The 13,552-nt window shown below is 44.5% G+C and overlaps 1 protein-coding gene across 2 annotated transcripts in view; it reads left to right on the plus strand.

Moving 5' to 3' along the window:
- MTARC2 (mitochondrial amidoxime reducing component 2) overlaps positions 1-13,552 on the plus strand; it is a 43,825-nt gene that overhangs the window by 23,828 nt on the left and 6,445 nt on the right. For both annotated transcript variants that reach the window (XM_055581932.1, XM_055581931.1), the window contains exons 5-7: positions 8,776-8,837; positions 8,926-8,997; positions 10,105-10,243. In XM_055581932.1, the coding sequence (XP_055437907.1) occupies positions 8,776-8,837; positions 8,926-8,997; positions 10,105-10,231 (261 nt within the window). In that variant the 3' untranslated portion in view covers positions 10,232-10,243. The remainder of the gene's footprint in view (positions 1-8,775; positions 8,838-8,925; positions 8,998-10,104; positions 10,244-13,552) is intronic.

Genomic DNA, 13,552 nt, shown 5'->3' on the forward strand with positions numbered 1-13,552 from the left:
AAGCTCCAGACCCCAAAGTGGAGGCCAGGAGGATACAGGAGATTACTTGTAAACCCCAACCTGGAGACATGTCACTCTGTGGCCTGAATTATCTCCCAGAGGACTCATATGCTCTGCTATGTGGTTGAAACTAGAAATTTCCACCCTCCAAAGACTCAGCCCCTTTTAGCCCTAAAAGGACAACCACATCAGCTCTTTGTACCTGTGACTTGTATGTGAAATATATATAGTTGTATGTTGCTCTGTAATAACAAGTACTAGGAATCCTATTAAACATCGGGATTATATTATAAAGCTTAACTTTATAAGCACTGGAAATAACAGCAACCATTCGTTCATTGTTTACTGGGTGCCAGACACAGAATCAATGGATGGCTTCATGCAAATTACTCTATTTGTGCCTTAGGACAGTGCTGTGAAGTCTGTACTATATTCTCCTTTTTATAAGGGAACAGAAGCTTGCAGGTGTTACACAACTTGTTAGGCATGGAAGTAGTGGCTTTGGATTAGAACCCAGGACTTACAGCTCCAGCTTCTGAGGAGTGGAGATGTTGATTCCAATCGAGAGATCCCAAGAAGCTAATTTTTAGAGGATCTTAAGTACCTTCTCAATTCTTTGCTCCCTTGTTTGACCCCTGCATTCTTTTGTGTGAGTAAAATGTGCTCCATTTGCTGGTAAATGTTGTTCTTTAGGATAAACCTTTGCACGGAGGCTAGTATAATCCTCGCACATGAAGATACTTCATTTGATAATGAAAGCAATAACTAGGGTATACAGAAGTTGTCTACTTGTTGATATTATCCTGTTGTTTGTTATCTAATATCTTGAATCCCTCTCTACATTTGTTAAACAAATTTTTAATTGATTTTAATTAAATTTTTTAATTAAAAATGATTTTTTTAAATTGACTGGCACTGTGGCCCATAATAAGAATCCTGGATACAGAGATGAAAGGATACAGACCCTGCCCTTCAGAATTTCCTGATAGGGGAGGAATGGCTGGGAGGCAATGGCAGGCCAGCATGAGGAGAGCTTTAATGCACGTACTTATCAGGGGCCAAAGATGCTTAGAAGTGCCTACACCTGCCTGGAGAAGGGAGGCGTGGGATCGGAGAGGGGTCAGATCAAGCTCCCCAGGAGCTGTGCTGTGAAGTGTGTTGTTGTGTGTGCTGGTGAGGGGGAGTGAGGGTCACGGTGGGTAAAGGAGGCCACCAGTTAGAAGGCCTAAAAGCAGCACAGGCTGTTACATCAAGGGTGCCTGGGGTCATTTCAGAATCACAAGGACGCTGCAGGTAGAGGAGAAGTGGCATGAGGTGGCTGGACCTGGAGCTTGCTAGAGGCCACCATGCTGAGGAGGTTGAATTTTATTTTTTATAAATTAAAAAATCTTTTTTTTGGGCAGCACTAGATCTTCATTGTGGCCAAGGGCTTTCTCTAGTTGTAGCACACAGGCTTAGTTGCTCCATAGCATGTGGATCTTAGTTCCCAGAACCAGAGATTGAACCCATGTCCTCTGCATCACAACGTGGACTCATAACCACTAGACTACCAGGGAAGTCCCAGGAGTTTAGATTTTATATTGTGGATAAGGAAGAGTTGGTAATGATTTTGAATGAGGAAGTAATTATTATTTTCACAGACCCAACAAATATGACCAAACTGCATGATACTGCGAGCTGCACGATTTTACCCTGGGCAGCTCTCTAGAAAGTGCTTGGAAAGTTAGGGAAACTGAGGCAGAAACATCTGTGCCATGCTTCGTCCCCAGAGGGAGATCAGCCCGCCTTACCTGAAACCTGGGTCAGAATTACGATCGGGCCCGTGACTGTGTTGGCAGCACCATCCTGGGTGACTCTCGTGCAAACAGTGCCCAGGAAAGTGCTGACTTAGGAGGGGGGAGGGGCAAGGGTGACAGAAGGGGTGGGAGGAATAGGAGTGCTGACATTCTCTGGGCATCAGCTGCCTGATGGAAGAGACTTGTTTTTCTCCCCAGGAATAACCCAGATTTGGTGTGACCTGAAGTGGATACAATTTGAGGGGGCTCTTTAAGAAAAGAAAATAACAAAACCAAGATTAAGTGCAGGGTCTCAAAAGGGTCCAGAGCTTGAGGCTCAAGCCTCTCCAGAGACATTCCCAGTAAACCCGCCTATTTCTCCCCTGTTCTGGTTTTTCTGTGCTGATGGATAGAGGGTGCAGAAGTTCAGAGTCATTAGATACTTGTTAAACACAGAATGAAATGAGACTCAGTATTAATAATGCTGAAGACTGATCAGAAATTAGTCCATGAAGCAAAAATTCTTGCACAGGACTCCTGTAAAACTGGCCCATTCTTTGCTGAGACACTTTCCTTTAGGGAATACAATTTTTCTTGATTTGTCTCCACTAAAGATATTAATTTTAGTATAAGATCTTGAACCAGAGGAAGAAGAAGAAAAGATACTCCCATTCCTGGCTAAAGAATTTTTGCTTTTCTGTAACTTGCCAACTAAGAATTTTTGGGTCACCTCTAACTTGTCAAACTGAACCGACAGCTGATGTAAGCCTAATTATATTTGCTTAGGCAATTTGAGTGGGTGGAGCCTTGTTTTTTTTAGCTTAAAAAATGTTAAGTGACCTTGTATTCCAAAGTCCATTTGTTGTTTTTTTCCTGCATTGTGATAGGCTTACAGAAATAGTACATAAGGAAGAGTATTCTTATTTGAATAGAAGAGTCCTTTGGAAATGCATATTAAAAAAAATCTTTACTATAAAATGATGCTAATGGGATTGATTTATTCTCCTTTAAATGAAAAAGCCCAAGAGTTAAGGGCCTGATGCACTCACCTGTCTACCTGGCACCACCTATAACCCTTCCAGTTAGCAGGACTCTGTTAAATATTAATGTAAAATGAAAATGCACTTAAATATTTCATAGACCAACTAATAATAAACATACAGCAAACCTAAGCATAGTTCAAAAATTCAGGCCATTATTTATTGCAAAATCATAGAGCAATAGGAGGATGCATTGTGCAACATTTACTCTTTGGGACCCAAAGCACTTTGTACTTTTTCTATGTAATTCAGAATATTAAGCAGATTTTTTTAAAAGCAGTTTCCTTTGGGCCGGTGTGGTATGCTTGAATTCTGGGAATGTGGAGCAATGAAGTTTAAAAAATAATAAAACTGGGACTTCCCTGGTGGTCCAGTGGTTAGGAATCCGCCTTGCAATGCAGGGGACACGGGTTGGATCCCTGGTTGGGGAACTAAGATCCTTACATGCCCTGGGACAACTGATCCCGTGTACCACAACTAGAGCGTCTGTGAGCCACAACGAAAGATCTCCCATGATACACAGAAGATCTGAGTGCTGCAGCTGGGACCCTACACAGCCAAATAAATAAATATACAAATAAATACTTAAATAAAATAATAAAATTGACCAGTGCTTCTTATCTCAGTGACCATTTCCCATCTATTTCTAGCCCCCCATATATAGCCTCCCCTGGTATCAGCATCACTCACTTGGCATTTTTTAACCAAGGATGAATCTATACTGACATCATAATCACCCAGAGTCCATAGCTGGCCTTAGGGTTCACTCTTGGTGTTGTATGCATATGGTCGACTACAGGGGCTCCCCTCATCACTTTATGGCATGCCTTTCAAATAGGGGTCTCTGTTCTCCTCCAGGGAGCTTTTATGACATCCCCACTTTGCTAGGGGACCTCGAAGGACCTCAGGGAAATTAGTCCTGATTTAGAAAAGCCAACATGATGAGCACAAGGGAGACACAAATTCTGGATGGAGGAGCAGTCAGACATTCATGTTCCTCAAGAAGTTGTCGATGGTGTTACTGCCTTTACTTAAGGAGATCTCCCTATACCTTTGTTTTTTGATTGCATCTTGGTAGCTTGAACTATTTGCCACAAAGACTTTGAGGGGCTGAGAAAGAGGGGCAGAAGTATGTGAACCCAGAGCCTAGAGAGCTTCAGCTCCTCTTTTGCTGCTGTGTAGTCGCTCAGTCGGAGAAGGCAATGGCACCCCACTCCAGTACTCTTGCCTGGAAAATCCCATGGATGGAGGAGCCTGGAAGGCTGCAGCCATGGGGTCGCTAAGAGTTGGACACGACTGAGCGACTTCACTTTCACTTTTCACTTTCATGCATTGGAGAAGGAAATGGCAACCCACTCCAGTGTTCTTGCCTGGAGAATCTCAGGGACGGGGGAGCCTGGTGGGCTGCTGTCTATGGGGTTGCACAGAGTCGGACACGACTGAAGCGACTTAGCAGCAGCAGCAGCAGTCACTCCGTCGTGTCCAATTCTTTGCGACCCCATGGACTGTAGCCCTCCGGGCTCCTCTGTCCATGGGATTTCCCCAGGCAAGAATACTGGAGTGGGTTGCCATTTCTTTCTCCAGGGGATCTTCCGCATCCAGGGCTTGAACCTGTGTCTCTTTACCACTGAGTCACCTGGGAAGCCCGTTAAGAGCAGATTAAATGTCTTGTAAACTAGGAAATCTAACTGAAATTTTCAGGCTTCTCGCTTTATATGATAATCACGAGGTCGGCTTTACACAGCTATGTGGCTTTGATATATGAAATTCATCAGCACTTGTAAAAAGAAATGGAACGGAGAGGTACTTGGGAAGCTGAGGAGAGCTGGCAGGGTTCTGCACTGGCTGCCCGTTGGGCTTGCATGCCTGTGCCCACAGCGCCCTCGTGTGGCGAAGTGCGTCTAGTCTTGTTAGCTCCTTCCAGGCCCGGGCGCCAGAGACCCGTCACTTCCAGATACGGGAGCTGTGTTATTGGTCACACCCTCTGGGAGGTCACGGTTCTTCAGGAGGCGAGCCAGGCGCTATGACCGTCTTGCAGTGTTGCATTTGAACATTGCTCGTCAAAAGTCCTGGCTAGAATCTAGAGATTCCATTTTACATGACTTAACGACTGAACAACAGCAACAAAGGATTTTATATGATGTGGCCTTGCCTTTTACAAGTTATTACATAGTTCATCCTTCAATTAGTTGTTTGAAACTCAGAGTTTATTTCCACTGTTGACTTAAAAAATAGTCACAACCTAGGAGCAGAGAATTATGTTTTATTCGGTGGGAATTTTTAGGACTTCAGACCCCAGAGACAGCATCTCAAGTGACCCTGAGGGAACTGCTCCTAGGAGACAGGGGTGGGGGTGCGGGTGGGGGTGGGTGGGAGGTGTGTGTTCAAGTTGTATAGAAGTTTTCGATAAATGTCAGGTAGTCTGAACATGGAAAAATTATTGTTAATGAAGGGAGACCAGGTATCTCAGGTGGCCATAGCAGTAAGGAACCCACCTGCCGGTGCAGGGGATATAAGTGACGCGGGTTCGATCCCTGGGTTGGGAAGATCCCCTGCAGGAGGAAATGGCAACCGACTCCAGTATTCTTGCCTGGAGAATCCCATGGGCAGAGAAGCTTGGTGGGCTACAGTCCATGGGGTTGCAAAGAGTAGGACAAGACTGAGCGACTAACACATACACACACATAAACACACACAGATACCTCAAGTTAAGGAATTTATCCTTTTTTCTACATATGGGAAGATACAAGATTCTGGGCTCATAGAAATCATTCCTTTCAAATGCATCTCGGCTCTCCGGGGCCAGCATCCTGTGTTTCTCACCTCCCAGTCTCCCATCCCAACCCCCTCCCCTTTACCCCGCCCCCCCCCCCCCCCCCCCCGCCCCCACTCTTCCCAGCTGCTGAATGCTGAGCGGGGGAGTGGCTGATGGCTGCCTGATGGCAGGTATTGTTTCTCCTGGGCGCCCTCTGGGCTCAGGAATTCGCGTTTGGAGGGGTGGTGGCTGTGACATCCTTGTTCTTTGATACGGCAGGAAACACTTCATTTCTTACCTCACAGAGGTTCATAAATGACAGTTGGGAACCCCAGGCATCCACAGAAATCCCCTTACCTCAGTCATATCCCACAGAGATTTCCCACTTGGGAAGACCCAGTAGGCACTGGACTTCCTTTGTGCATTTGCTAAGTCTCCCCAGTAGGCCCGGGGTGGGGAAGGGGTGGTCTAGTGTTCCCTGAAAGAGGTCCCTAGCATGATCACAGCCTGGCCATCAGCAGGGGAGGGGGACGTTACCTGCGAGGCCCCATTCCCCCCTCTGCCCTGCCTCCTGCAGGGGTGGACTGGTCTCCTCCCCTTGTCTCCAGGGCCAGTGAGCCACCAGCTGAGAGGACTGGATGCCCCACTGCCTCACTTGGAGGCTGGATTTCTCACCAAATCCTCAGACCCATGATCTCCAAAAGCTCACTTGGTATGAGATCAGGAAACACATTTTCAAGGCACATTGCACATGGCTCACAGTCTGGGTTTTATGGTGACGGGATTAGTTTCCGGGTTGTCTTTAGCCAATCATTCTGACTCAGAGGCCTTGCTGGTGGCGCACGCCTTGTTCAGCCAAGATGGATGCCAGAGAGGAGGATTCTGGGAGGTGGTCGGACATGCGGTGTCGCCTTTTGACCTTTCTTGAACTCTTCCGGTTGGTGGTGGCTTATTAGTTTTGTGTTCCTTACCAGGACCTCCTGTCCTAAAACAACTCGTGCAAATGATTAGCATGGTGCCTGGCCAGGGTGCGCGATTTTAGTCAGTGTGCTTCCCCTAACGCGTCTAGTTATAGACGCTATTGGTGTGGGGAGCCTAGAGTGAGGCCCTATCCCCTGATGCCCCCCATGTCTCCCTTGGGGCTTTGACAAAGGATTGGCTTGTGAAATTCAGGCTTTACAGATGGCTTTCCTGTTAGCAAGAGAGGCCTGTAATATATCCTTCTCATATATATGTGTGTGTGTGTGTGTGTGTGTGTGTGTAAATGCATATATGTATGTGTATATATATGTTTGTTTATGGGCTTACCTTGTGGCTCAGCTGGTAAAGAATCCGCCTGCAATTCGGGAAACCTGGGTTCGATCCCTGGGTTGGGAAGATCCCCTGGAGAAGGGAAAAGCTACCCACTCTAGTATTCTGGCCTGGAGAATTCCATGGACTGTCTTTAGTCCATGGGCTTGCAAAGAGTCAGACACAACTGAGTGACTTTCACTTTCATATATGTATATATACTGTAATTAACACAACCTCCATATTTATGTGTTTATATGTATATATGTATATTTGTGTACGTGTGTACAGATAGGTAGGTATATAGATGTATGTGCGTGCCCAGTCATGTCTGATTCTGCAATCCTGTGATCTGTAGTCCACCAGGCTTCTCTGTCCATGGAAAATTCTCCATGCAGGAATACTGGAGTGGCTAACCATTTTCTACTCCAGGTGGTATCAGTTCAGTTCAATCGGTCAGTTGTGTCCAACTCTTTGTGACCCCATGGACTGCAGCATGCCAGGCCTCCCTGTCCATCATCAACTCCCAAATATGAAAGGCCAAAAAAATGATACATGCAAAAGAAAAAGAGAAACACAAGCTGACTCCTGTCATAATCATTCCACTCAGTGTGAATCTTCAGTTCAGTTCAGTCCCTCAATTGTGTTCAACTCTTTGCGACCCCCTGGACTGCAGCACCACAGGTTTCCCTGTCCATCACCAACTCCCAGAGTTTACTCAAACTCATGTCCACTGAGCCGGTGATGCCATCCAACCATCTCATCCTCTGTCATCCCCTTCTCCTCTGGCCTTCAATCTTTCCCAGCATCAGGGTCTTTTCCAGTGAGACAGTTGTTTGCATCAGGTGGCCAAAGTACTGGAGTTTCAGCTTCAACATCAGTCCTTCCAATGAATATTCAGGACTGATCTCCTTTAGGATGGACTGGTTGGATCTCCTTGCAGTCCAAGGGACTCTCAAGAGTCTTCTCCAACACCACAGTTCAAAAGCATCAATTCTTCGGCGCTCAGCTTTCTTTATAGTCCAACTCTCACATCCATATACGACTACTGGAAAACCCATAGCTTTACTAGACAGACTTATACCAGGTGGTATAGACATGGGGATAGTTAAAAGCTGGGTGGTTAAAAGCTCTCCTTCAGAATCAGAAAAGTTTTCAAACCTAGCTGCTGTGACGCTGAAAATATTTTGTAAACTTTCTCTGCCTCTGTATCTTTGTGTAAAAATGGGACCATATTAAGTCCTCCCCCAGTCATGAGGTTTGAAGGAAATCCCAAGGCAGAATTGGCCAGACCTACCACGGTTTAAGATCGGGAAAACAAGGCAGGGCGGTTGGCTGAGGCTGGTCAGGACCAGCGGCGGTGCTGAATGGGTGCATCTTAGAACCGACTTCTCTTGGGCCATGTCCCACTCATCAAAGAACCATCAGATTGTAACTTGGCTTCCATTGCAGCTTAGCAAAAGGAAAGAGTGGGCAGTCGTGTAAGCTTTCCACTTCTCATTATACATCATTAACTTTACCTGGAATTGCTTGATGGTTCTCATGGCAAACTGGCCCCTGGAGATGTATTTTGTTGTGTTGACAGAGGAAGGCTTCTGAGGCCCAGTCAAGAACTGCGTCCTGGAACTTCCTTGTCCATCCAGTGGTTAACACCCATGCTTCCATGACAGGGGGCGAGGGCTTGATCCCTGGTTGGGGAACTAAGATTTTATGTGCTGCGTGATGCAGCCAAAAAAAAAAACAACAAAAAAACAACTCTGCATCCCACACCCTCCCTCCTTTGAGTCCTTTCTGGGGTACTTTGAGGCATCCTCTTGTACTCTGTTCTTCAGCTTCATAGGACCAGCCGAAGAATAAACTGGAATAAGGCTGGATGGAGCCTTAATTTAAAAGATACCATCTCCTTTTCTCCTAGGACACTTGGGATGAACTTCTCATTGGCAATGTAGAAATGAAAAAGATTTTGGCTTGCCCCAGGTAAGGATTCTTGTGAGCCTGGACCTCTGGTGTGTGGCAGGGTCATTGGTTCTTAACTGTGCCCTGACCCTTCATTATTGTGTGACAGGTGCATTATGACCACAGTGGACCCAGATACTGGAGTGATTGACAGGAAGGAGCCACTCGAAACCCTGAAGAGGTAGAACGTCTATGTGTCTGGTGTATTTTTATATTATCCCCAGCCTCGAAGTACTTATGGCTACAGGTGCCCTGTCTGGGCACCTTTGTGCCTTCTGGTTCTTTGTGTCTGTTATTAATGTCAGTGAGTATTTGTTGCCTCCTTTTTTTTTTTTTTTTCTAGATGACTCTTGTAGTGTTTTAGACAAATTTTCAATTGTATGATTCCACATTTTGAAATTTTCATCTCTCTGACTTCAGTTTTTAATAACCTTTACACATCTATTTCCAAATTAAGACCTTGTTTGCAACTCTCATTTATTTTTTAGAATCAGTAGCAGGAGGATGAGAATAATTGAGTTGTATAATAAAATAGTTGAAAAGGGGAATGAAATGAGTTGTCTAAGTTTGTTTATTCAAGAGCTTCTTTTGTGTTAGGGTGTTTTGTTACTTACAGAATTTTGGCCGACTTTTGTTCTCAATATAGAATGTATTTTTAAACTTAAATTAACTTTTTCTGGAAGTTGTATTCTATTCTGTTTCCCTTTCCTCTGTTTTTTGTGTGTTTCTAATGGATTTAAGTTCCAGAGGAGATTACTTCTTAAAGCCTTCAGATTGGCAATTCTATTTTGTTTTTTATTTTTAAGACCCAGTGAAGTGATTATTTTTTCTTTAGACAAGCCTTTAAAAAAATTAACTTCAGTGACAGCCCAGTCCACCTGCCAACAGCACCTCTGTCTTCAGTTTTTTCAAAGATCCCAGGCTTGGACTTATAACCGTGGAGGGGCAGAAAGCCTGGAGTTCAGGGCAGGTCCGCTGTGAGATTGTATGAGCACTGATTTCCCATGTTTGTGAAGCTGAAGGTATGCATGCAAAGTATTTTAAGTGACACATACAAGTTTTTCATTGGGACTTCAAACTGAAGCCACAGAAAAATTGTTTAGACTCTCAGGATATTCTAGAAAAACCAGGTTTATTTGCCGTTTGACTTACCCAGACTTCTCTGTCCACATTTTAGAAAAGGTTTGCTCGTTATTTATAGAGAAGCTGAGCATGGAAGCTGAATTCCATTGAGAGCACCTAGATTATTCCCTTCTTGTGCCTGAGGGTGAATTTTTGCTTCTTTCAGTTACCGCCTGTGTGATCCTTCTGAGAAGTCAATTTACAAGTCGTCCCCACTGTTTGGAATCTATTACTCGGTGGAAAAAATTGGAAGCCTGAAAGTTGGTGACCCCGTGTACCAGATGGTGCAGTGACAGAACCACCAGGTAAAGGGCAGTCTTTGCTTCAGGAGTGCAGTGCCTTGAAGCCTGGGCCACATTTTCTTGGATGGAGATGTTTTTCTATTCTGCTGCTGTAACTCCTGGGAGAATGAGCAGTTTCTGTTCTTATCTTTGGAGCTGGAAAATGCCCTTTATTTATTTGTTTTGAAGAACTTTTCCTTTTAAAAATATTTATTTATTTATTTGGCTGTACCAGATCTTAGTTGCAGCACGCAGGATCTTCTTTGATCTCTGTTGCAGCCTGCAGGATCTTTCGTTGTGGCATGTGGGATCTAGTTCCCTGACCAGGGATTGAACTCCCTGCCCCCCGCACTGGGAGTGTGGAGTCTTAACCACTGGGCCACCAGGGCGGCCCTTGACCTTTGTTTTTATTCCCTTCAGCAATCAGCGTTCCTCCTCCCTCCCAGTTCCCCAGCCAGTTATATACAATGTGGATGCAGGAGCCCCAGCAGAAAGACAGGTTTGGGTCCTGGTTTGTTCGGGAATATCATGAAGAAATAAGTAAGTGAATGATTCTCCAGAGTTTTAGATTTGTTTTTTCTGTCTCTGACAGAAAAGTGAAGGGGAAATACATAGACTATTCAAAGTCAACTTGGGGAAAATATGTTAAATCAAATGATTTTTATCAAATGTAGTTAAAAAATATGATATAAGGTTTGAAAAAAGTCAGTGCAACAGGGCAGGGTGCCTGGATTCTGAATCTCAAGAAATAAAAGGGTGTTTTAACCCTGAGTTCATCAGGTCAAATAAAATTCAGACTCCTGGAGCAAAATGCCTACCCCCTAAATTATAGGAATGGGGAAGTCAGTCAGAAGACTTCAAACTGAAGTTTATAAGTAACTCTCCTCACAATATCCAGAACCCTGATTTTAAAGTCACTTCATCTCCAAAACTCTTGAGTAGCTTTCTTTCTAATCCTGGTCTGGCTTTCTCACCTTCTGGCCTGCCCATCCTTCAGGACCCATGGCAAGACCATCTGGACTGAGCCTTAAGTAGATTTGGATATGTAACCCTAGCAGGCCCCTTTCCCACCTTGGTTGAGTTGTTTGATGCCTCTTAGCCTCATTGCCCTTATCTGCAAAGTGGGAATAATAGTAGTAGTCGCAAAAACGACCAATAATTTTGAAAGTTAATTTGTATGAAGTTGCAGCATTGCCTGCAAAGTGGTCCATGAATAAGAGCTATGATCTTTCTTGTCATCACACCAACAAGTCCTCCATGTAAGGCCCAGTGTCAGATGCCGTACTGAATGTAAAGATGCTAGAGGCTGGACAAAAAAGAAACTTCTACTGGTGATGGTCAGGCATGTACATAACCATATTTCATCTTTCATATGATATTATACATACATGTTACGTATTTCTTCAGTTCTACAATGCCTGTTTTCCCCACATTTTAAAACCTCTGAGATCATAAAACCTCTTATAACATTTTAAAGTCTTTTATTTTTTTAATAAAAAATTGTATTTGATTGTGCTGGGTCTTAGTTGTGGCATGAGACATCTTCGATCTTTGTTGCAGCATGCAAACTCTTAGTTATGATATCAGTTCGGTTCAGTTCAGTCGCTCAGTCTTGTCCAACTCTTTGTGACCCCCTGGACTGTAGCACCCCAGGCCTCCCTGTCCATCACCAACTCCCGGAGTTCACCCAAAGCCATGTCCATTGAGTCGGAGATGCCATCCAACCATCTCATCCTCTGTCTTCCCCTTCTCCTCCTGCCCTCAATCTTTCCCAGCATCAGGGTCTTTTCAAATGAGTCAGCTCTTCACATCAGGTGGGCAAAGTATTGGAGTTTCAGCTTCAACATCAGTCCTTCCAATGAACACCCAGGACTGATTTCCTTTAGGATGGACTGGTTGGGTCTCCTTGCAGTCCAAGGGACTCTCAAGAGTCTTCTCCAACACCACAGTTCAAAAGCATCAATTCTTCGGCACTCAGCTTTCTTTATAGTCCAAGTCTCATAGGATCTAATTCCCTAACCAGGGATCGAACCTGGGCCCCCTGCATTGAGTGCTTGGAGTCTTAGCCACTGGACAGCTAGAGAAGTCCCTCAAGATGTCTTTTAGAAAAACCTTAATGTGCACAAAATAATGGTGTTATCCTAGGATTGATGTATCTTGGATTCAATCAAGTACAGTAAATACTACAGAAAATCTTGTGAAATTCCCAAGTACCTACCATTTCTAAAAGCATCTGGGGAAAGTGGACTCAAGCCTGAGTCATCTAACTTGACCTGATTATGTATCCCTGCTGGTCAGGCCACCATTAACCGGACCTGGATTGATGCCTGAGCCAACATCTTTCACATGTTGTCTGCATTTGAAGAAACTAGTGGTCTCAGGGGTACCTTAGCAAATAGGGGTCCACTGTGTTCAGTTCAGTCACTCAGTCATGTCCAACTATTTGCCACCCCATGGACTGCAGCACGCTAGGCTTCCCTGTCCATCACAAACACCTGGACTTTGCTCAAACTCACGCCCATCAAGTCGATGATGCCATCCAACCATCTCATCCTCTGTCACCCCCGTCTCTTCCTGCCTCAGTCTTTCCCAGCATCAGGGTCTTTTCAAATGAGTCAGTTCTTTGTATCAGGTGGCCAAAGTATTGGAGTTTCAGCTTCAACATCAGTCCTTCCAATGAACACCCAGGACTGATTTCCTTTGGGATGGACTGGTTGGATCTCCTTGCAGTCCAAGGGACTCTCAAGAGTCTTCTCCAACACCACAGTTCAAAAGCATCAATTCTTCGGCACTCAGCTTTCTTTATAGTCCAACTCTCACATCCATACATGACTACTGGAAAAACCATAGCCTTGACTAGACGGACCTTTGTTGGCAAAGTAATGTCTCTGCTTTTTAATATGCTGTCTAGGTTTATCATAGCTTTTCTTCCAAGGAGCAGGCGTCTTTTAATTTCATGACTGCAGTCACCATCTGCAGTGATTTTGGAGCCCAAGAAAATAAGTCTGTCACTATTTTCATTGTTTCCCTATCTATTTGCCATGAAGTGATGGGATCAGATGCCATGATCTTTTGAATGTTGAGTTTTAAGCCAGCTTTTTCACTCTCCTCTTTCACTTTCATCAAGAGGCTGTTTTTTAGTTCCTCTTTGCTTTCTGCCCTAAGGGTGGTGTCAACTGCATATCTGAGGTTATTGATATTTCTCCCTGCAGTCTTGATTACAGCTTGGGCTTCATCCAGTCCAGCATTTGGCATGATGTACTCTGCATATAATTTAAATAAGCAAGGTGAAAATACACAGCCTTTACATACTCCTTTCCCAATTTGGAACCA

The sequence above is a fragment of the Bubalus kerabau genome, chromosome 5, assembly GCF_029407905.1.
Source record: "Bubalus kerabau isolate K-KA32 ecotype Philippines breed swamp buffalo chromosome 5, PCC_UOA_SB_1v2, whole genome shotgun sequence".
Lineage (NCBI taxonomy): Eukaryota > Metazoa > Chordata > Mammalia > Artiodactyla > Bovidae > Bubalus > Bubalus kerabau.